General features: G+C 53.3%; 3 protein-coding genes across 3 annotated transcripts; all 3 read right to left on the bottom strand.

Moving 5' to 3' along the window:
- Positions 1-16037: 16037 nt before the first annotated feature.
- On the bottom strand, positions 16038-17039 carry DL89DRAFT_229402 (phosphoinositide-dependent kinase-1; the record flags this gene model as incomplete). Its single annotated transcript, XM_040884885.1, has 1 exon — positions 16038-17039. A coding segment is annotated over one exon (1002 nt), but the record flags the coding sequence as incomplete, so codon positions are not given.
- Positions 17040-18061: 1022 nt separating this feature from the next.
- On the bottom strand, positions 18062-19626 carry DL89DRAFT_272241 (AAA-domain-containing protein). Its single transcript, XM_040888977.1, has 2 exons — positions 19495-19626; positions 18062-19414 (listed from the first exon to the last, which is right to left on the bottom strand). The coding sequence occupies exons 1-2, from the start codon at positions 19516-19518 to the stop codon at positions 18119-18121; spliced, it is 1320 nt and encodes a 439-aa protein (XP_040739293.1). The 5' UTR covers positions 19519-19626; the 3' UTR covers positions 18062-18118.
- A 997-nt stretch (positions 19627-20623) lies between these two features.
- On the bottom strand, positions 20624-22846 carry DL89DRAFT_272240 (di/tri peptide transporter 2). The gene has a single exon (XM_040888976.1). The coding sequence runs from the start codon at positions 22375-22377 to the stop codon at positions 20653-20655; it is 1725 nt and encodes a 574-aa protein (XP_040739292.1). The 5' UTR covers positions 22378-22846; the 3' UTR covers positions 20624-20652.
- Positions 22847-24375: the final 1529 nt, after the last annotated feature.

The following is a 24375-nucleotide window of genomic DNA, read 5'->3' as shown; positions in this document are numbered from 1 at the left end:
GTCTACAATCCTCCTCAGGCGCCGTACTACAACCAGGGCCAGCAGGCACAGCCCCAGGTCGTCTACGTCCAGCAGCCTCCGCCGCAGGAAAAGAGCAGCGGCTGCTGTCCCTTCCTGTGCGGTGTCGGAACCGCCTGCTGCTGTGTGGAATGCTGCGATTGCTGCTGTTGCTGCTGCTAGTTGCTCTGATCTAGTAATTATTGAATTTAATTGCTTTGTTATACAATACACGGGATTAAATGAAATCGAGAGATATGGAGGAAAATGGTATCGGGTTACTTTTTACCGTTGATCTGGTCAACCAGCGACTTCACGGCATCAATGCTGCCCCACACGCAGCCGACCAGGCCAATGACGATGACAATGACCATCCAGATGAGCTCGTACCAGGGGATCTTCTTGTAGCCGCCGTACATGCGGTAGTAGGCGACGACGGGAACAAAGTGAACATCATGGTGACACTGAGGGCACCCATCAGCGAGAGCACGCTGTCAAAGTACGGGATGCCGATCGAGATACCACAGATGACAACCATGATGACGGCACGGAACGAGTCCCGGATCAGCAGCTCCTTGAAGCGGCCGAAGCGCTGGACGTTGATGTTCCAGCGCTCCTCGATCTCGAGGAAGAAGGGCATGATGAGCAGCGGCGCGGCGAGGATGACGTGGATGGTAACCAGGACCTTGGCAGCCTTGACAGCGCCGGCAGCTTCATCATTCTGGATCGAGTTCAGAATGGGCGACTTGGTCTGGTCACCATACGCCCAGTAGCCGGCAACGCCAACAAGCGAGTAGAGCATGAAGCAGATCAGCATGGCGACAGACATCACGCGCGGCCACATCTTGGGCTTGGCCATGCAGGCCTCCACATGCGGGTAGATGATGGTGCCCGAGAACGAGAACACAATCGAGGAGAGTGCCGTCGGGATTCCTGTGGCAATACCGGCCTTGTGGGTGGCAGGAGGCATACCCGGCTTCTGCTCGTAGGGGAAGCGGATCGACTGGATGACGGCGACTAGAATCATGACCAGCGAGGCGAGGAAGCCAAAGATGGACATGATGGCAATCTCCGACATGTGCTTGAGGACCAAGAGAGGGAGGGTGATGACACAGGAGACAATGACCATCCACACGCGCTTGCTGACGTTGATGTTGTGGTCGACGCTGATCAGATCGTAGAGGAAGCCGCCGGAGAGAATGACAAAGAGGGCGGTTGTGCCAATGCAGAAGATGTAGTTGAAGAACTGCGTGAAGTACTGGCCGAGCCGACCGTACGAGTGGTAGCCAATGTCGGTGAACGTGCGCAGACGCTGTCCCTCCTTATAGTACAGGCACTTGATTGTGATTGATCCCGAGTACATACCGATGAATGCCGAGATGGCAATAATGACGAGGCCGACGTAGCCGATCTTGGAGAACACATACGGGATCTGGAGGGCGCCGGTGCCGATGATGATGCACACAACGTTGGCCAGGGTCTTCAGGAACCCGGCAGTGCGCGGCGGGGGGACGTAGCCGTCGTCATCGGCAGACGGGTAGTTGACGCTCGAGGTCTCGCTCCCGTGTGCCTTCTCCTGGGCGCCCATGGAATCAAACACGGGCGTCGGCGGCCGGTTGAAGAGGGTTTTTATGCCAGCCATTGAGCAGGTTTCTGAAGAAATGTGTGTGATTAAAGGAAGGGCAGTAGAAGATGAAACCAGCAGGGAGAGAAAGGGGAAGGAAACAAAAAGGGAGCAGGCAGAGGTCAGCCAGGAAGATGCTTAGAGGATGGGGATGTCTTGTTCGCCGGAGCGTGCGCTGGCTGACGATACTTATACTCCAGACCCTCGAGACTCTGTCCCGCAACCCGGGTCCCCGCTCCCCCTCGCCAGCCCTGTCTCGGCCCTTGGCCCCAATAACCACACACCACCTGCCCTTGTGAATTCAGTCCAGCTCGATATAGCAACTGCGACTGCGATTGCCCCTTTGCGCCCATTTTGAAACTAATGCTGTCCTTTTTCTTGCAAAGTGCTGTTGGGCTCTGCTGGCCTGTGTCGTCCCCGCTTCCCGCCCTCGGAGCTGTCATTCGACAGCTTCCCATGGGCCACTATGCGAGATCGCCCCGCCTATATACGGAGGAGCGGAGATGTCTTCCGGTTTGATTGGACTGCTCATATGAAACCATCGCAGCGCTGTGGCTTGCCTTTTTGGGCTTGCTACCGCTGCTGCATAGACGTGCATGTGTATCATCGTTCTGTTTTCGTCTGTGCGGGTGGGGGATAGGGGGTACAAACTGCTCGTCTCCCTCCCCCAAAATTCGCCGGCGTTGGAGCGGCAGCAGCGCGATAGGGGGAGGCGGTGCTGTCCTTTTTCGCGGCGGCAGCCGTCTCTGTCTAGTTCCACATGAAGCACAGTGGCCGGATTTGGTTGGGAACACCCCTCGCGCGATCACCAGTTCCCACAAAGGCTCACAGCCAGGCCCAGGCTGCCCAGCCTCGAAAGCGAAAGCAGGCGCCGTGGCCGGGGACCGCCAGCGGTGCTTCTGCTTTGGTCCCTCAGACCGACAGAGCCACCCACCGCACCCCCCCCCCGATCGGAACGCGCCTTGGCTGCGGGTGTGACGCGGGCGCGGCGATAAGCTTGCTGGCAGCAGGTTCGCTGTCGAGTGTGGGAACAATATAGCGCCAGAGGAGAGGCGTGGGTCATGTGTGCGCCCGGGTGGCGGATCCCATGCGCACTCGTGCATGAGGCCTTCGTGCGCTCTGCAGCACCTCCCGCGGCAGAAGAGATGGCGAAAATCCGTTCTTGCAACCTCGTTCTTCGGCTATTGAGCATCCTCGGTTTTTCTCTTCTTAATAGCCGGCTCTGTCCATATTGTGGAAATCCCGCCCCAGCACTGCCCGCACACTCAAGAGCGCTAAAAATGGGCCACGGCCACTACTACTCTCCACCTGCTGCACCGTACGGTCAGCAGCCTGCCTCATATGGTAAGTGTTTCACAAGAGCGGAAAGGATGCGCTACTCAACATCCCACCAGCACCAAGTGGTTTCTCTTGGCAGCTCCTAACCACCATCGGGGACTTTTTGTAAGCGACACGCATAGCATACGACATGGGCGGGTACTACGGCCCTCAGCAGCCACAGGTTGTCTACGTCCAGCAGCCGCGCTACCAGCAGCGGCCCGCCCTTCGCGGCGGCGGCGGCTCATGCATGCCCTGCCTCGCGGGGCTCGGCCTCGGCTGCTGCCTCGAGGAGATGTGCTGTGACGACGGGGATTGCTGCTTCTGCATAATCTAGCCAGTGATGGCCCAGGCGGGTCGCCCTTATCTTCCGAATAAATTATACGTACACTCCTGGATCTCCTTTCCGCCCTGGTTCCCATGAGCTGCATTTGGCGGTACTGTTGCACGTCGCCGTTTTGGACTGCCTGTGTGCATGGGAACATCTCTGCGACTGTGCAAAAGCAAAAGCAGCTATCCATGCGCTGGCCGCCGGATCCGCCATTGGCTCGCTCCGCCAGAACCACTGAGAACATTGCCATGTGCCATGGCAGCTGGATTCTTCCAGACGCTCCTTCCATTTCAAAAACAGCAGCGACTTTCAGGAGGTCGGATCGCTCAGACCCAAATCAGGCCAGATGCTGAGCGCTTCTTCCCATGTTGACATCTTGCTTTATTCGGCAGACTAGAGCAGGGTAGCGAGAATGAGCAGCGCGCCCGCCTTGTCAACGCACTGGTTGTGCTCGCTACAGCCAGACCCCAGGTACACGCACGACGCGCATCCCTTCTCGCATTCGCAGTCGAGCACCCGTTGATGCGCAAGCCCGATGATCTCTCGGCTCCTTTCAACCGCACGGGATGTGGGTCCGGCGGAAAACGGAACCTTCTCGTAGATAATCAGGCCGCGCGGCCTTGGATCGGGCTGCTAGTGGGCTCTTGCATTCGGTTCTCAGATCCTGCACAAGACACCCCGCGATCCGGGCCAGCGCAGCCATTAGGGAATGTTGGGCACCGTGGACGCTGGCTTCAACATCCAGGCCAGCCCCAGCAACCCTTCTGGCCGCTGATTGCGGGACGGTGATCCAGATGCCCAGCGACTGCGAGGTCAGCACCGGCGACCGCCGCTCGACCAGCTCCAGTACCCGCCTGCTCCGCTGATCGATCCGCCTGTAGCCGAACACTGTAACCCGGACCTCCACATCTCCGTAGTTGACTACCCCGTGCTCCGATGACTTGCGGATGCTGCCGGGAACAACATCGAGGTAGTCGCGTGCAGTCGTGTACCACGAGACGTCGGCATAGTGGACTAGCGCGACCCGTGACCCGGCATCGACCTTGTCAATCTCGTATGTCCGAGCCCGGTGCAGCAGGATTCCGCCCTCATAGAGCGTGAACACCGCGTGGATTCCGTCTAGCTCCTCGAGCAGCGTAGGTCCGGATGTTCCGTGCGTTTCAATCACCTGCCATTCGCACTGCTGGACTGATCGGATCGGCACCTTCTCCGCAGGCCACGGCTTGAACGCCATGGATGCAACCCACTGCTGAGTCACCGAGTCCCAGACCAGGTTGCCAGCCAGATCATCGGCAGCCAGCTGCATATTCTCGACTAGATCCCTGTCGATTGGCGACGCCAGATCGATAGCCTGCTCAAACGCCGCGCATTGCAAATGCCCTAGTGCAACCGACTTTTCGCTGGAAATCTGCATCGACGAGAAACTCTCGGACAAACAGATCCTCCGGGTGCTTGACTACCTGGCGGTCAATCAGGTTCCCTGTGGCCATGACCATGGCTAGCGATGCTCTGCCGCGTCGGCCGGCGCGTCCTGGCCTGCTGCCACAAATTGACCCTGTTGGCTGGAACTCCGACCATCACCACTGCATCAAGGACACCAACGTCAATGCCCAGCTCCAGAGCGCTGGTCGCTATGATCAGCCGGGTCGCTCCTGAAAACATGTCCTGCTCAATCTGTCGCCGCTGCTCCAGCGTGTATCCGGCGCGATAACTCGCGACAAATCTGCGTAGGGGCTGCTGGCCAGGCGATGCCTCCAGATAATCAATGATCTCACGGGATACTAGCTCACATACCTGGCGGAACTTGCAGAAAACGATAGTCCGCGTCCCGTTCTGAAGCAAAACCGCTGCAATCCTGGCCAAATCACTGGCCTGCTTTGGCTGCCTCCTGGCTGCGGTCGAGTCCCATAGAACCATGTGCATGTTGGCACGGGGCGATCCGTCAATGTCGACTACTGTGAGCTGGTTACGATGCGTAATCTGCTGAGCTAGCTCGCACGGATTGCTCGTCGTCGCACTGCAGCAGATGAACTGAAACGCGGCTTTCTCGCATATCCTTGCTAGGCGAGCCATTATGCAAGACACGTTCTGTCCAAACTGTCCGTGGTACACGTGCAGCTCATCGATAACCACGTACTTCAGATTGTCAAAAATCCGTGCCCAGAGCTTCTTGTTCTGCAGCATCGCCACATGCAGCGTGTCAGGGTTAGTCAGGACTACCGACGCTGTATCCCGAATCCGCTGCCGCTCGCCGGATTTCCCGCCTAGAGTGTCTCCATCAAAAGTTTCAACTACTATGCTCTCCAGCCCCGGAACGCTGCGTGCAAGTTGCTGAAACGAGCCGAGCTGATCCTGCGCCAGCGCCTTAGTCGGAAAGATAAGCAGTGCCTTGCTTTGTGGGCTATCGACCAGTGCCTGAAGAATCGGCATCTGGTATATGACCGACTTGCCGCTAGCCGTCGCCGTTGAAACCACCACATCTTCACCTCGGAGGGCAGCATCGATGGCTTGAGACTGGTGTGAGTACAGCTGCGTCACGCCTCGTATCCTCCGGAAAGCTGCCAGTATTTGCGGGTCCACACGCATCTCCAGTTCACCATACTGCGCAGCGGCAGCCGGCACAACTCTTCCTGCGCCGGAGATAATCTGCCCGTTGTAAAAATCGAGGCCTACCAGTCGAGCCATCAAATCCGGAATCGCCAGGGGTTCGTCCCCAATGGTACCCAATTGCTGCGGCATCGGTGGCAAGCTGCTGCTGGCAAACTCTGTGATTGCCGCCAAGCCTTGCTCCAGTTGAATGCGGGAGAGTGCTGCATCAAAATACTCGATGAGCTGGGTAACTAGCACGGCAGGACTCTGCGTCTTCTGGGTAGTAGTGCGGCGGCGCTTAGACGCGCGTGCTGCAGATGCTGCAGATGCCGCAGGCTTGCTGGCATGCAAGGTGTAGCATAGGTATGGCGAGCCTCGCCTATTTCCCAGAATACATTCAGCCTGTCCTTTCCCAAGATCCCGCAAAATATCGCCAAGTCGCTCTGCGTCAGACCTGCACCACTGCGGCCAAAGGTGTTTGCGATCTTGGTAAACTCTAGTGGCTTCTCGTCATTCCTGAGCAAAAGGAAGACACTCAGTGTGGCAAACTGCTTAAACTTTTGTTGCAGCTGACGAAGCTCAGCATCCGCCATCACTTGTATATTTGCAGGAAACCTTTGAAGACTATCGATTGGCTGGGCCACTGGTATTCCGCAGCCACAGGACCACTGGTTAGACCACTTCATGCATTCCGTCGATATTATGGACTGCTATTCATAATGGCCAAAGCTATTTTCTAGCGACATGCGCTAAAAGCAGAGATGGCTGAAAAAATGTCTAGTGCTCGGCGCCTTGCTGTTTGCGCAGCGCATAGAGATCCTCGAGCTGCTTCGAGTGGAGGAAGAAGTCTAGCGTTAGATCTTCAAGCCTGGTGCCTGGCGTGTTGTTGTACTGCCCAAAATCAGTGACGCCATGCTGGCGCAGCAGCAACTCGTCGAGGCAGAAGTTGCCAGTGAACTCGCGCGAGTTCTTCGTCAAGATAACATGGGCCGAGTCAGCCATGATCTCGGCATTGCGCGACTTGCGCTCGCCCATGCCGTCAGCAGCGATCTTCAGCGCAGCGGTCTCAATCAGCGTCAGCGGCCACAGGCCATTGACCGCAATCCCATGCTTGCGGAATTCGCCAGCCATGCCGAGCACGCACAGCGACATGTTGTACTTGGCGATCGTGTATGCAGGGAACGGCGCAAACCACTTCTCCTCCATCGCCAGCGGCGGGCACAGGTTCAGAATATGCGCATTATCAGATTTCTTCAGGTATGGCAGCGCCAGCTTCGACACAAGCCAGGTGCCCCGGCCATTGATGCTGTGCATCAGGTCGTAGCGCTTGACGTCGGTCTTCTCAGTCGGCGTCAGGCTGATCGCTGAGGCGTTGTTGACCACAATATCGATCTTGCCGAATGTGTCAGCAGTCTTGGCAATTGCTTCCTGAACCATGCTCTCATCACGGATATCGCACTGGATAGGCAGCGCCTTGCCTCCAGCAGCCTCGATTTCCTTGGCGGCCGAGTAGATGGTGCCTGGCAACTTCGGGTTCGGGTCAGCGGTCTTGGCCGCAATGGCAACGCTTGCGCCATCCCGTGCAGCGCGGAGGGCGATGGCCTTGCCGATGCCTCTACATTAACGGCAGCAAGCGTGCTTTAATCCGTGTGTGCTGATTGCCAGTAAAGAAAGCCCCAGCGGGTGACACGTTACCTGGAGGCGCCAGTGATGAATAGAACCTTTCCTGCGAGCGACATTGGTGGAGTCCTGGTTGTTAGAGTATAGAAGCAGAAGATGGAGCAGAGAAGAGCAGGTGGCGGTAGCATCAAGCACGCCTTGCCGTTCCTCCGTTTGTCCGAGCAGCAGCGGCTCGTGCTTTCATGCCTGCTGAGCGATGCGCGGCACGCTCTCTTGTGCGGCTTCTCCTAACGAGTAAGCCAGTTTCACGTGCTCCGCCATTCCAGCTGCAGCCGTGGCAGCCTTCACCCTCGTCCGAAGGAAATCCGCAAATCAGATCATCTGATCTACACAGTGGCTTTTAGCCCTGGAGTTTGTTGATGCCGGCATTGTGCCAGGCCATACCGTGTTCTGACGCCAGAATGGCATGCTATTCCATGGCCAAGTGACGCATTGCAGAGAACGAGGCCACCACTAGACTATTGGCCAGTGTTCCACAAACACCATGCCCTGATGTTGGCAGATTGCAGCAGGTATTGCAAGCAAGGCAGCCATTTGGTGGCCGTTGGGTCGATGGCTGACCGGATGAACAGGCGAAATGAGCATTGTAACACGAATTGGGCCAAGAATAACTACTGCTCGAGTTGCATTGCGTATCTCATTTCAGGCTCACCTCTGGGATTGAAATGTCCGTGATACGCGTTTGTGTGTACCGGCCATCCTCCGGCGCGTTGCTTAGCCAGTGTGTGACACGCGTGCTGAACACTTGTTTAGACTTGGCGCCAAGCAGTGCTGCCGGTGAACTCCTGCCGTGCTTCATACCAGAAATTATTGGGGCGCATCTCGACAGAGTGCTAGCAGAACGAGCGGTATAGGTAAGCAAATGCAGCAAGGGAGAACGCATATAAATATGAGGTCCAATGAGCCAGAACACCCGCAGCATACAGCCATCGCCTGAATGCCATTTCGCTTTATCCCCAATGAAACTACTCGCCACCATTATCACGGCCGCTGCCATTACCATTTCTACCGCTCAAGCGTCCATGGATTGGACCGCTGACTCAACGCTGGAGTGCGCGCAAGACAGCTGGGGTACTATCAAGGCCAAGTGCGACCCGATCATCAAGTCAACATCGTGGATGCTGACACCGACCCTGAAAAAGCATCTGAAGGAGCTTCAGGGCACTGATGGCAAGCTGGTTGCCAACCCGACCATCGACCAGCTTCGAGTGGCGGCGCAGGTTTTCCCTACCTTTATGTTTGAGTTGTATGCAGGCAAGGAGATTGAGGCCTGCCTGGCTACACATGTGCCCAAGGTCGAAACTCCCACAGAAACTTTTGCAGCCAGCGACGTCTCGACGGCAGCTTCCAATGCTAGCACTCCAGATCCAACTTCGGCGACTGACGTTGCTCCTACCAGCACCTCGAGCGAACCAGAGTCCACAAGCACGCCTGTTGTCCCTGCCCCACCTACATCTGAGGCCAGTACTGAGTCCACCACGTCCAGCGCTGATGCTCGGCTCTTGAGCACTGATGTCTCTACTCAGGCTACTGCCTCGGAGACATCTGTGCCATCGACCACCTCCAGTGCACCAACTCCATCTAGCACATCTGATTCCCCAGTTCTGCCCACGACCACAGATATGCCTGCTTCCACCCCTACATCCAGCGCACCAGCTTCACCAGTCACATTTGAGACGTCTCAGGCGGATAACTCACCAGAGAAATCTCTCTCGTCTGCTACATCCGACACTTTGTCTGCTACCCCCAGTTCTGAGGAGTCGCTATCTACTTCCAACAAGTCCACAGCTTCACAAGTCAAACCCGCTGTTTCATCTGAGGAGTCAGCTCCTCCATCGGATGAATCTGCCAATTCGTCTAATGAGCCAGCTGGTTCTTCGGACATGGCATATTCCCTCTCAGATGATCACGAAGTTTCGTGCGAGGAATCCTCTACCCCATGTATCGAGTCCTTCACTTCGTCTGGCGAGTCATTTACCTCGTCTAGCGAGCCAACAGCCTCTTCTGACGAGTCTGCTATCTCATCTGAAGAGCCAGTGCCTTCATCGTATGAACCCGAGATTTCGTGCGAAGAGTCTTTTACCTCATACAGCGGGTCCCTTACTTTGTCTAGCAAGTCAGCAGCTTCTTCTGACGTGCCGACCACATCAACGGATGAGTCTATCACGGCATCTGATACGCTTACTTTCTCATCCAATTTTTCCACCGATACGGCCACCGATGGCAATTCCATTTCAGAGGATAGCACGGCTTCTTCGTCGGCTGAATCGGAGCGGTCAGTTGAAAGCACGTCTACCGTCGAGGACATCACCCCCACGTCGTCTGTCTTCAAGTGCCCTCCTCCGATTCATGTCACTGTCCATGTAAAAGCTCACTGAGTAGCATAAATATATGTCTATCTATCTTTACCTTTATATAAGATTTTATAGTCCAAAAAGTGTCCGACCGTCCGCTAGAACCTTTTTATTAAACAAATAAAACTCTTTTGAGCTTCAACACGAGTTTGGGTGACTTACTCTATAAACTCCTTTTTGATCTTGTGCGGCATCTGACCTCATCGGTGAAACCAGGGTGACAAGTTGTTATTGTAGTGGTCACAGGTCTCCACTAGATACCTCCATTGGTTCAGCGCAAGAGCTGCTCTCATTGTCGGTCGGCCTGATAACTTCCATGGCGTCATCATGGTGGTCATCACCGGCTGCGCAACACTCTTAGGATGTTTATTTATGAGCATCTATTGAATAAGGCCATATAGCTCTTCTGGTGGTTATGCAATATTTGTGGGTTTATTTTATAAATTATTTTGTCTTATGAACATGCGTAAGCAGTAGTATTTGGGCCACAATGGACCCAGTCTGTATAGACTGATTCAAGAGACTGTATCAGTGCTAAGGGCCCCATGAACCATGCAAGCCAGATCATTTTTAATAAAAAGTTCTTAATGCTATGCATACACAATACAGCAAAACTGAACAGCATCATTTCTCTTCTTACTTTGCCTACCGAATTTCTCAAATGAATATTACCCGCAGCACTACTGTCATAAAGACATCACTTGGTGGTATTGGCTTCGGTGATTCTATGTTGCCCCGCCTAGAGCAATTTGTACACAGCGTCAATATCATCAAAGAGCATACATACATGCTTGCACGATGGATACTACTCCATCAGCTAGCTGACGGGGATGCTTTTGACCCAGCAACATTTGTGAAAAAGGGTTTTTTTTCGTTTTATTTATTTATTCATTTATCGCAACCTGAAGGCGAAGACTGTCATATCTGCCAAGGATTTTGTCAACCGGAAGGACAAGTCAGAACTGTCGAGCGCAGATTTCGGTGATGTAGTTAGATACCATATTTATGATTATCTATTGCATAATGGCGATATCGAGCTACATGGCGTGCGCGAAATGAATCAAGTAGCGACATACGTGGATACTGAGCTGCTAACAGTATACAAGAACAACATTGTGTTGCACTATGGCACTTGCCTACAGCAAATTCTGGCCAAATTGATTGATATTCGCAGCCGCAAAAACACACTGCACAGTACAATGGGCAATGTGTCCAAGGCTGAGTTCAATAATGCATGTCAAGTGTATATTTATACGCCTGCACAGAAGCTCCGCCAGGCAGTTGCCTCTAGGCACCCTGATCTCAGTGTGCTCACCCCACCGATGCTTGCAATCTACAACAAGCTGGCACCAGTCCTTAATGCCTATGATGCCAAGGCAAATCCACTTAAGCATCTGTATGCATACATTCGCCTATGCCAGCTTATCGAGAATGAGCAGTTTGGCAAGTCTCCTCCCCAATGCTTGCCTCTGCGGACATCATGGATCCCAGGCCATGTGCGCTTCGACAAGTAAATAATCAAGCAGGTGTTTGTTTCGAAAACACGTGAGGAGGTTACCAAGATCAACGCAGCAAAGAGGGCAGCAACAGAGGCAAGGAAAGCAGCAGAAAAGGGCGAAAAATTGGCCAAGAAGGCTGCACGCGAAGCAGCGAAGATGCCATCGGATGCAACAGAGGCCACTGCAGCAACTGCAGCAGTAGCGGCTGATTCACTTGCTGCTGCATCGGCAGCAGCAGCAGACACTGTTGCAGCACTTAACAATGCATATGCACCAGCACCCCCAGTCTGTGCACATGACCCGGTCCAAGGGATCACACAACCTGTGTGGGATGTGTGGGGCCGGGTCGCAGATCTAACATCAAAGCCATTTAAGGCGCATGGTGATAGAAAATTCCACGGAATGGCGACAACAGATGGTGTAACGATATGCATTTTTTTTGCAAGACAAGATATTCAAGGCTGATGGTGCAGTAGATGCTGATGGTGCAGGAGGCGATGCTGCGGGAGGCGATGCTGCGGGAGGCAATTCTGCGGGAGGCAATTCTGCGGGAGGCAATTCTGTGGGAGGCAATTCTGTGGGAGGCAATACTATAGCTGACTGTCACTATATCCACCAGATCCCACAGCCGGAGCTGCAGAATCTGAAAGGCCGCTGTGTATTCATCGATCCAGGTCGGGGCGATTTGCTATACATGATGCACGAAAATAGCAGCAGTGGGAAAGAGGGTGAAAAAAAATGCTCTACCGCTACACACGGCAGCAGCGCAATAAGGAGCTCAAGCTGCGCCACTATGACAGGATTCGTTGGGATACAAAGGATCAAGTCCCAGAAGATGCTGTCCGCAGAGCAGAGGCAGAGCTTTCCAAGCACTGCTGCCGGACCCTTAGCCCAGCAAAATTCCGTGCCTACGTTGCTGCCTGTGCATCTGTGCGGTGTGTCCTAGCACCGTTTTATGCCAGCACGATGACAGCGCGAAGGTTACCAGAGCAGCAGCCCACTAAGTCAAACAAGCAGCACCAGAGGCGCTGGAAAGCCCATCCAGGTGTCAGTACCAGTCCCAAGGTGTACCCGCTTCGCCGCAAGTTGCGCCTTGATTCATTCATGAACCAGGCCCGTGCAGACCACAGGCTTGCCGCGAAACCCCGGAGCAAGTTCGGTCCAGACCCAGTGCTGATCATGGGCAATTGGAGTGCGCCAATGGCCCGACACCATGCGCCGATTCGTGACAAGGGATGGCGCGACAAGTTCAAGCACCATGGCTTTGAAGTCTCTCTGATCGACGAGTTCCGGACATCGTCGATGTGCCCGTTCTGCTGCGAAAAGTCGCTGCAGACATTCCGGCATGTTCCCAACCCGCGGCCCTACCAGAGATCGAAGAACCCAACTGTGAAGTGCCATGGCCTTCTCCGCTGTACAGGCGAGTCATGTAAGCGGGCCATGGCACAATACAGGCGAGCCTATTCGTCTCGGCTCTTGAACCGCGACCTTGCAGCAGTTCTAAACTTCAGGCTCATTTTCCAGTCACTCTGTGATTCAGGCAGTATTCCTGAACGGTTCCATCGCTTTACGGCCATTGCTGCCGATGCTTCTGGCACCACCCTGGCAACAAAGAGGTCGCGCAAGAGGCGTGCAGCAGCAGGCGATTCTGCTGCTAGCAGCAGCGAGCCAGCGCTGAAGCGCCTACGCAGAGCAGGCCATCAAGACAGGAGATGTCCATGATCGACATTGCACCAACAACCATCCGACACGTTCAAATGACCGGTTCGCCGTGATGCTCTTATCGACGTGTCAACCCATGCTGACTAGCAGCCGAGCTCGCATCGCGAGCAGAGTATTTCTAGTAAGAAAACGTGTTCTATTTGCTGGTGCGCTTGTTGGTTGCCTCATCGACACACAGATGCATATCAAGGTTTGCGTAATTTACCGCCGCCGGGCCAGAGGTAGACAATGGCGCCAGCGCCCTCAGCACTGGTACAATCTTGGATGCTGCCTCTGTATTTGAAAACGGGACACTCAGCTTGTCCGCATTCCGGATTCCCGTAGCGCACATTCTGTTCCTACAGTACGAGCGGCCGCATCCATGGACCATCTGCAGCTGTAGCGCTCGCGCCAACCGCTTCAGTAGCTTCAAGTGCTTGGGGTCAAACTCGCTGGTATAGTACGGGCCATAGCATGTCTTGCACAACCCAAGTGCGTTCTTTGAGTCACACTCGCCATCGCACTCGGCGTTCGAGCACGGTACCATTGCGGCGCGTGCTGCCTGGTCCTTCATTGCGTGGACACGCATGTGCACCTGGACTTGGCGGATACGCACATTGGCTTTGCACTTTGCACACGGGATTGTGCGATTGCCACAGTACGACTCGTGCGAGTGCAGCTGCATCATGATATCCTCGGGTTCGAATGACTTGGTGCCTTGCCGCTCAATGTTGTGGCAGTAGCGGCACTCTATCAGCCGCTCAGGGCACTCGGTCCGGCGGTGCTCGGCTAAATCAACAAGCGAGTCGAACGGGCTGGTCGGATCGCAGGTGCATGTAGCTGGTTCGTGGTAATGGCTGTTGTGTTTCGCCTCATCACCTGCTTCGCCTGAAACTAGACAAATCGGGCAGTGCCAATGCAACTCTGCTTCCCTGCTGCCGTTCTTGAAGATGCGGCTGCACTGGGGGCACCGCCAGTTGTGCCTCTGGCAAACGATTTGGTGCATTGTCAGCCGAGATGCCGGGACATGTGCTCTGCAATTGTCACATATAACCGAGTCACTGCCAGCCGCATCAGGGCCACCCTGGATGGCGTTGCTTGATTGTTCCTCTGTATCCAGGGTGACCGAGACGGTCGCCTTGCACCCGATATCTGATGCAGCAACGGCAACAAATATGTTGTTTGACCCTGAGGGCAAGGCGGAGCTATCGATAGCTATAGTTTTGCGCGAGGCCGATGGCGCTGCACAGTCAAACCAAGTGTTGTCCCGCATCGTCGGGTGCTGGACGATTCTGCTGGCGAACACTGACGCATCTCCTTCATGGCAGTCGATGTGGATCGATACAGCTCCCGTCTGTGCAGGAATGTGCACACACAGGTCCTTTGTCGACCCACCGCCCAAAGCGATACTTGTTGCCGAGCCAATCCCTAGCTCGCTGCTGTCATCTTCATGCGTTAAAGAGCCAGAAGCTCCGTCAAAGAGAATATCCACAGACAGATCCGTGTCGACGATATCAACAGCCTCATTGCTGGGCTCTACCTCGACCACGCGGAACTTTACCGGCTCATGCATGCCGCCAACCGGAACCTCAACTGTCTCACCAGGGAATAGAACCGTGAGATTTGCACGCATGTGTGCCTCTAACAGAGAGCGCACGTCGCGTATGCTCTGTGCAGAGCTGTCGAGTGCATGCAGTCGGGTAAATGTGCCCTTGGACAGCTCAATGTTCTCAACAATGACGTTGTCACCCTCGCTTAGTTTATCGTCATCGATTAGCCAGTGCGGGATGCCGACATAGCCCTCGTCGAAGCTGAATTCGCGCACACCGCAGAAGAGTTGCCTTGCACGGTACTTTACACGGAACAGGAGCGGCGAATCTATGCTGCGCTTTTCCAGCAGTGCCGATAGGTACGACGAAGGCAGGTACACCTTGTCGGAATGCACATTGTCCACAGCCCGGTATCGAAGTGTCTGAGAAAAAGCTGCCATTGCAAACAGCGTTCCATGAAATGCAAGGGAGAGGAAGAGAAGTTACGTGTTCTGCAAAGTTCTTGGCCTCAACACGAATTTATCTGGTCAGCGAAGCGTGATTACTAATGCGCTGATTCCAATCTAGTGGCTGCGGCTCAAAGGCATTTGCAAAACTTCATACAAGCGTTCTTGGCCAGCTGCTCATGTGTGTGCCTGTTGCCGTAGCCGCAGCCATGCTCTGAGCCCGTCTCTAATCGACAGCATGGTTGGTAAACATAAATATTTAGTTATATACAAACAGAAAATGTATGGCAGATGACTTGAGGTACTATCTGCAGCAGCAGAACACAGCCTTTAGCCGGGACGGCCAGGACGACCGCGAGCTGCCGCTCTCCATGTTGCGGTACATCGTGGGCCGCCCGCCGAGTGCTGGCGGTGCCGGTGGCCGGTACGATGTGGAGTAATAGTCGGTCGAGGCATAGTGATTGCCTTGGACAGCAGCCATCTCCTCGGTGCGCATGGGCGGGACATGGTCGCTCACGCGGACATCATAGATGTCATCTCTGAACTGCGACTGCGACTGCGGCTGCGGCTGCGGCTGCTGGTGCCGGCTGTGCGGGCGCGGTGGAGGCAGCGGCAGAGGTGCTGGGCTGTAGGCTGCCCCGCCACTGCCGCGGTATCCGCTTGCAGTGGGCCGTGTGGAGTTGGCGAGATGGACTGGGGTCTCACGCGGAGACACGGGGACTGAGACCATGGGCGGCAGACGGTAGTTGTTCAGCGCCTCTGGCGTAGCCGGGAACGAGTCTGGCGTGCTGATCGTGTCGAGGCCGTCGCTGCTGGCATAGTCGATATCAGTCGAGAGCTCACCTGTCGACTGACGCAGGACCGCTGGCTTCGGTGGGATGGCAGGCGGCGTAACCGACGGCAGCTCGGTGCCGGTCCCAGCAGCAGCACCGGAAGCAGGCGCCATTTTAGGCGGGGTCCGTGTGGCCAATGCTTGCCAGCTAAAGCCGTCAAAGAACGGGTGGTCCTTGAGCTCCTTCAGCCCGCCGCGCTGAACCGACCCCAGCCGCTTCTCGGGCTCAACCACCAGTATGCGCTCGACCATGTCGCGGGCAGCCGGCGAGATGTTTGCTGGGAATGCGTAGTCAAGCTTCAGGACCTTCTGGAAGGTCTGGTACTCGTTCACTCCCTTGAACGGCGGGCGGCCAGTGAGCAGCTGGAATGCAATGCAGCCGATAGCCCATAGATCGCTGTTGCGGTCGGCTGCCTTGTCGGTGAGCAGCTCCGGCGACACGTACTCTGCAGTGCCGACGAACGAGTACGCGCGCATGTCGGTCTCGTCCTTGCCAAACATCTTGGCCGTGCCAAAGTCGGTCACCAGGATGTGCATGTCGTTGCCGAGTAGAATGTTCTCGGGCTTTATGTCGCGGTGCAGCGTGTGCTCCATATGCATGTACTCGACGGCGACAACAAGCTCCGCCAGATAGAACCGCACGCACTCGTCGGACAGGGCGCCCAGTCTGCGAATCCACGACAGCAGCTCGCCGTTGCTGGCTATGTCGATGATAAAGTACAGGCTGTGGGCATCCTGGAACGCATAGTGCAGGCGCACGATGAACGGGTGGTGGAGGTTGTGCAGCACGTCGCGCTCAATGTTGACGTACTTTATCTTCTTCTCCTTGATGATATGCCGCTTGTCCAGGATCTTGGCTGCAAACACTTTGCCCGTCGCCTTCTCCCTCGCCTCGACCACTGTTGAATACGAGCCCTCGCCAAGCGTGCGCCCGAACTCAAAGTCTGCTACGACCCGCTTCCGTCCTGCCGCAGTAGCTACTGCTGCTGCAGCCGCTGCCGCCGAGACCGGGCTCTTCCTCTGCTGCGATGGAGGCGACTCTGCTGCCGGTGTTGTTCTCTGCGGTGTAATCTCTGGCGTTGCAGCTGCTGCGTTCAGCGCTCGCGTGGTCGACTGCATCGAGTATGCCGGCGAGTCGCCCGCCGAATTGAGCGCTCTGACCGCGTCGGCTGCCAAAGTCGATGCACCCGATGACGGTTGCTGCTGTTGCTGTTGCAGCTGCTGCGTGGGCTGTGTTGCGCCTGCAACTGCAAGCCGGAGGTTAGCAGGCTTTGGCGGAATGCGCGGCTTCTCGCGCATTTCGAGCGAATCGTTCAGCGGGGCGGCTGTCATTTCCAGTGTTTGCAAATGGACGCTGTTTCTGTGCCGCTGCTGCTGGCCGGCGGTTATTTGCGTCATGTAGCTAACAGGTGTAGAAAATACGAATAAACTGGGGTTAGCAGGTGTGAGAAAAGAGACGGAAATGGTTTCGCCTGGCGCACACACTCGGCGAAAGGACAGGCGCAATATAAAAGTACAGAGGAGGAATACAGAGCTGGCCAGTTGGGGAGGAGAGCAGCAAAAAACGAATGCTAAAAAAACTCCTGTGCCGTGCCCAATCAAGCCAAGCCCTTGTGCCTTGGCACACTAAGCCCGCCTATCTTTGGCCACTGTGGCGCCGCGCTCTACGGGTCCGCGAAGCAGCACTCGCGCAGTACCGCGCAGCTTACCTTGTCGGGGGATTAGTAGCTGGGCAGCTGGCGGATATGCGTGCAGGGTATGCGTGCAGGATATGTGTATGTAGGAGACTGGTAAACGATGATGGCAGGTGCTTTGTGGTGGTGGCAGCGGGCTGTCGCCCAACACGTGTCCGCTCTGTCGGGTTTTATGCCGGGTGAGGGGCGACAAGGCCGTGCTCTGGACACCATCAGCGCACATCGCGAAGGTCACAGCCTAGGCCGTGAGTAATAAACATGAAACCACTGGCGATTTCACATTGCCACACAGCGTCCAGCAGCCCAGGAAATTATCTGGGGAACTTGCACAGCCGTACGAGGCTGGCTTTGGGACCAGCACCATCAAGTAGCAGGGTCGCAAAACATGCCGTACTGGCAGAACTAGACTACACATCGCCAATAGCCTGCCCAGCGTCGCTTGCAAAGTACATCCGTATAATATAATTTTCAGCATGCGACAACCACAAAACGCGTGCAGCCCACCTATCCCTCCTGGCCAAAGTCATTGGTAAACTCTATCTGCTTGCTCAAGTCGGCTTCGTTGACTGTCGGGCGACTGTTCTTGACAGCCTTCAAGAAATCAGACAGCGTCAGATCGGGCTCCCACAGTTCGTCGCCGCCCACGTCTGACCATGTTTTCTCGATGGCTTCCGGATCGCCAGGCGAGCATGGGGTCCAGTACTCGCGCTGGGGTCCATTGGGCTCCGAGCGGTCCGCCGAACGAACCACACGCTTGAAATGAGTGGCCAACTGGACCTTCCTGATCGGCTGCATCAGCGCGTCGCGCACAATCACAGCGATATCGGAGCCCGAGTACCCGTCAGTCTGCTCGGCCAGCATGCGGTAGTCGCGCTGTGTGAGCGTGCACGGCGTGTTGCCAATGTGCAGCTGGAACATGCGAGCCCGGGCTGCTGGGTCAGGCAGTGGAATGAAAATGCGCTTCTCAAAGCGCCGGCGGATTGCCGAGTCCAGCGCCCACGGGATGTTGGTCGCGCCCAACACCAGCACTCCCGTGTCGTCGTTGCCAACACCATTCATCTGTACCAGGAGCTCTGTCTTGATTCGCCGCGACGCTTCGGACTCGCCCTCCCCGCGCGTGCCACACAGCGAGTCTACCTCGTCAATAAAGATGATCGCGGGCTTGTTCTCGCGAGCCATGACAAACAGGTTCTTGACGAGCCGCTCGCTCTCACCCATCCACTTGGATACAAGGTCGGATGATGACACTGCATAGAACGTCGAGTTGGCCTCGGTCGCAACAGCCTTGGCAAGGTACGACTTGCCTGTCCCTGGAGGTCCATACAGCAGAATGCCGCGCCAAGGTGTGCGCTTACCCGTGAACAGCTGGGGAAACTTTATCGGCAAAATCACTGCCTCCTTCAGCGACTCCTTGGCGCCGTCCAGTCCGGCCACGTCATCCCAGTGTACATTTGGCTTCTCGCTAAGAATCGCGCCTTCCAGGCCCTGGCGCAGCTTCTTCGTCTCGCTGTCCATACCGTCGTCGTCCTTACTGTCAGCCTTCTTCTTGCCGCCGCCATTTCCTGCAACCGCAACAGCTTTCTGCTTGCCTTGCTGTTTTGCTATCAGCTCTTTGAGCTGTTCAGCCCGGTCCATGTACTCCGCTAGCTTTTTGCGAATGTGCTCCTTCCGCTTCTCGTATTTTTCGTACTTCATCGCGGTCATGAACCACTCCAGTGCATTCATGTACAGCTTGTACGCCTCCTCATAATTGCCAGCAGTGTCTTCGGCAATTGCCTTGTTGATAATTTCAATAGCCTTCTACAAAAACAGAGTGTGGATTGTGAGACGGCATGTTCCACTAATGCGTCAGTAGGAGCGTGTCTACTCTCAAAGCTTACGTCTAAAAAGTTTGTCCCCGACATGTCTTCCACGATTAGAAGAATTTAAAGGTGCGGTCCAGGGAGATGTGTAACGTAGAAAACAAAATGAGAGCAGAGACAAGCAGGCCAATACAATTATCAAGAGAAAGCAAATGCTTGGGAATGTCCTCTCCCGCAACTGAGGAGTGTTACACTGCCATACACAAGCCGACTCAGCTCGACTTGTCAGCAACGTCACGCCACTCACAATTCCGGTAGTCTTGGCGGTGGTCACGTGTGAGCGCGAAGGATTGGCTGCCAACACATTTTGGTGTCGCATATGTCGATGCCGTTGAGCAACGGGCCAACACCACAGGGGGAAATAGCAGCCATGGGCTCACTGCAAAGAACAAGGCGATGGCAGCCAATACACCAGTCATTACAAAAGACTTGTGGTGTCAATGGTAATTACCAGCAACGAATTTCCATCAAATTAGTAGAAAATGTATCATAGATGATGATCTTGCCAGTGGCATGGCTGCCACACTGGCCAGTAAAAGTCCCTAAGTGTACGACTATTAAATATTCACATAACTATTCCTCTCTCTATAGTATAGTGTAATACTATCACTTTTTTTATAGCCAACTCAAAACCTATCTTATATATTTTTGGACCAACCTAAAGTAGTAGAAGCACAATCCTAACTTTAATACATAGCTTAAATTCATAAATATGTTCTTATTAGACTCAAACACTGCCAGTGTCCTAGTGTTGCCCAGCCGGCGATGACTGCTATGATGACGCCATGGAAGTTATCAAGTCGACTGACATTGAGAGCAGCTCTCGTGCTGAACTAATAGAGTTATGTAGTAGAGACCTGTGACCATTACAACCACAGCTTTCCACCCCGGTTTCACTGATAGGGTTAGATGCCACACAGCAGCAGAATCTTTAAAAAGGCTAGTGCGTGGCATTAGCAGTTTTCCTTTCTCTTTTTCCTTTCTCTTTAGTTTTGAAATCCAAACTTATTCCCCCTTTTATTAGCTGAACACTACATATCACACGTACTCATTTGGAGTTTTAAATTGACAACATATTATCAAAGAAAATCAAATGTATCAGTTGTAGCTCAATGATATTCTTAGTCACTCTGAAATAAACTGCAATGTGATAAATGGATTCCACCAAAAATCTGTTCAATTCTTCTTATACTCGAGCTGGCTACGGTATGCATCCTGGTCCTGCTGGTCATACTTGCGGAAACAAATATAGAAAAGGACTGTAAATGCAGCCATGAGGCCACTGACAATGGCAAAGTTCTTGACAAGGTGCGGGTTGGTGGAAATCGAGTTGAAGCAGAACGCCAGGATTGAACCACCGGCATTGGTCAGCAGGAACAGCGACATGATAATCGACTTCATGCTCTCAGGTGCCTTCTTGTACGCATACTCGAGACCAGTGACTGAAGCAAAAATTTCAGCTATTGCCACAAGAATGTAGCATGGCACCTGAATAGCAGCAGAGATGTCGTTGTTACCATGGTGCACACCGCTGACTTTTTCCGACGGGTGATCGTAGTATGGGCCAGTTTTGTAGATAAAGTGCTGCACCACGGCGGCATACGCCATCGCGACAGCAGCAAACGTGAAGCCCAGGGTGATACGGGTGACAGGGCGCAGTTCGAGGCCACAGCGACGGAAACCAGGGTAGATGAGGCGGTCAAAAAAGGGGATCAGGATGATGATGACCAGCGGGTCGATGTTTTGCATAATGTCATTCGGTACCTTGCCAGTGATCATCTGGCCGGACTGCGACACCAGGTTGTTTGACATTTGCCCATAGCAGAGCCAGAACACTGGGTAGCACAGGAAGATCTTGGACGCGCGCACCGCCACGCTCAGCTCCTCGACGAACTTGTCGTCCCAGTCCATGTTCAGGCCCGCCACATTGTACGACGGCTTGGCGTAGTGCAGCCAGTTGATCGGTTTGTTGGTCGTCTCGTTCACGATCAACCGGTTCTCAACTTTCGCCGCCTTGTGGTTCTTGATACCGGCGCGGATCACACGGTATGTTTTCAAGATGATTGACCCAGTGGGTTTGCTGACCACGTACTGGTTACGACCAAAGTAAAACACTGTCACGCACACAACGAACATGCACGTAGGTAGCAAATACGCCGGCCAGAAGTCAATGTTTGACTCTATCTCCGTTGTTGCAATTGCCGACAATCCACCCACGTTGATGGACCAGTAGAACCAGTTGAAGATCGACTGCACCGTGACCTCGCGATCAACCACCACTTCAGTGCCGTCCTTCCTCTTGCGCACAAACGGACGATACCGCCCGTACTGCTCGGCAACCATCGGCGACACGTTTGCCTTGATACCACCAGTGCCCAGACCAATCGTGATCATGGCGATAATGAGGCCAGGCAGCGCACCACCATGCCGAATCGATGCGGGAATCGACGTCAGGGTCAGAATCAGGTCGCCCAGCGTGTAGATGCATCCGAACAGCAGAATGGTCTTGTACTTGCCCAGCCACTGGTCGGCAATAACCGCACCAAAAATCGGGGTCAGGTAGCACCAGAACTGGAAGAAGTTACCCAGTCCAGTTGCCATCGACTGGCCGCCGTTGATGGCTCCTGGGTCGGAACCAGGGACCTTGTAGCCGTTCTGGATGTAGTTCTGGAACGGACCAGTGATACCAAAGTATGTGAAGCGCTCGCAGAACTCGGTCAGCACTACAAATATTGCAGCAATTGGCAGACGGTCACTGACGCGCCGAAGCGTGCTCATGTCCTCCTCGGTGGCCCAGCGCTCACCCTCCCTCAGGTAGTCCTCGGGATGGTCTGGGTGCAGGTCCTCCTTGTGGATAGAGTCGTGCTCCGACGACAGCTTGTTGACAGAAGCAGACGACATTGGTATGTGCCAGGAAAAATATCAGTAAATTAAATAGGAATGAAGCAACAGCGAAAGTAGTAAACACCTGGCACAAATAACTGTCCAATATGGAGTAGGCACGATAGAAGGAGGAATTAACAGGAACGCTCCTTGCTGGATAAGAAAGCCTAGATAATTGGAGCCTTCTAAGGGGAGAGGAGGAGGAGGAAACGAAATAGGGAGTATTTGGCCTGTCCATGATGTCTATCTGTTAGCGTCTTAATATGGCTTTGTGGTAGGCTTCATTTTACGTCATATGTACAGCTGAGAAAGCTGGCGTGAGGGGAGAGAAATACGCATAAGAGCTATAGGCAATAGCCGAAGAAGGAACAATTGGCATGATCTCCTTCCCTAGACGGAAAAGAGATGGATGCTCACGCCAAGATGCAAAGCACTTACCAAAAAGCCCTCATATGGCCATGCGAATTTTTCACGAGCTTGTCAATCATCCTGAGAAAACTGCGGAAAAGACAGTCGAGGGGCATCCCCGATGAACTGAGTACCGCAGTGAGGATTAGATACATGGTGTGCGGCGGCCAAGCTCCAAAAGAAAAATAAATTGTGTTTCTATGGGATCATTGTAGGCATCCCCACGCAGTGAATATCCGCCCTGTCAATGGAGATTGTCTGTGTCCAGTGGAAGAAAGATGCAGTGGGTTCTTCCAATTACATCCCGCCACAGTTGTAGTCCTACAATCTGCACTCACGCTCGTTCATCACACACATTGCATGCTGCATAGAAGGGCGATCATTACGTAGATGACATACACTCTGTCCCACGGTTAGATAGTGGTTTATTTAGGAAATAGGGAGAATGAGACAGTCGGTGTTCATAAATGGTCTATAGGCTCAATTTCCGCACATTGCACCCTACTTATAGCGGAATTGCATTTTTCCTATACACGCTCCTTTCCTGTTGCCCCTCACATTCCCCAAAACATAATTCCATTGCTTCTCAATGTGCAAGCAGTAATTATGGCTACATTGTTAATCTTTAAAAGCACTGATATGTACAGATATGGTACACTGAGCGGCGAAATTGAGTCACAAAATTTTTTTTCAACTTTTTGATGCTATATCTTCGTCATCAGATAACGTAGATACTTCCATTTGATATATGTTCGATGGGGACTTGACATAGTATAAAAGTATGTAGTCAAATGTTCTCTAAACGTTGTACCTCGCATGATAACGAAGCAATAGTAAATAACTCTAAAAATTGGAGAGGCAAAAATTTGACTCACTTTGCCTTCGTAGTGCTATTTCAATACCATATCATTTTTCGAATAATGCGAAATCACTACCTATAACTCTGCTTCACTCGCTCTTCACTATTAACATCTCATTCACAACATTGCTCAACTACGCATGGTACTATCATATATTCAATATGCAAAGAAAAATTCTGAAGGAAATGATCAATGCTTTAGCGCTGCCATCACTCTTATGGATGTTGAATGCATAGTTGATACTCACATGACTAGTATTCAACGCTGAAGAGATATGAGTTTGATAGCTAGTTCACTGAAGGAATTATCAACTATAAATGATGTACAACTACACATCAGCTCACCTTTGAAGCAACGTAATTCAATGACATGATTTTTTATAGTATCAGTATATAGATAAGTAGAGAGGTTACTACTGTGGCTATCTGCTCTATACTATGAGATATCTATATGTAACCTCTGTGCCTAATGATAAGCAATATAGTATGAATCATATATTTTGCAATTTTCTTAATCCCTCTTTAAGCAGCTCCTTCTGATCAAATACTCAATAGATCAAATCAGATGTACTTACTATACAAAGTACATGTACTATAGGTAACAGTGAAATTGAAATATCTTAATGAATATACTCTATTCTGTGAATATTAGGAAGAAACATAGATTCTAAGATAATCAGAAAAAGTATATTCTTAGTTTAGAGTAGTGTATCTCTATACAGCTATGGCCATTGCTTCCCTAGTTGAGG

This window comes from Linderina pennispora, assembly GCF_002104995.1.
Source record: "Linderina pennispora strain ATCC 12442 chromosome Unknown DL89scaffold_86, whole genome shotgun sequence".
Taxonomy (NCBI): domain Eukaryota; kingdom Fungi; phylum Kickxellomycota; class Kickxellomycetes; order Kickxellales; family Kickxellaceae; genus Linderina; species Linderina pennispora.
The sequence above is the reverse complement of the archived record's forward strand: the minus strand, read 5'-3'. Positions and strand labels throughout refer to the sequence as shown.

Coding starts and splice junctions, on each gene's coding strand:
- DL89DRAFT_272241 (XM_040888977.1), bottom strand. CDS start 19,518: ATGTCGGGGACAAACTTTTTAGAC. Junction 19,415..19,494: donor CGGGGACAAACTTTTTAGAC/GTAAGCTTTGAG, acceptor CTGTTTTTGTAG/AAGGCTATTGAAATTATCAA.
- DL89DRAFT_272240 (XM_040888976.1), bottom strand. CDS start 22,377: ATGTCGTCTGCTTCTGTCAACAAGCTGTCGTCGGAGCACGACTCTATC.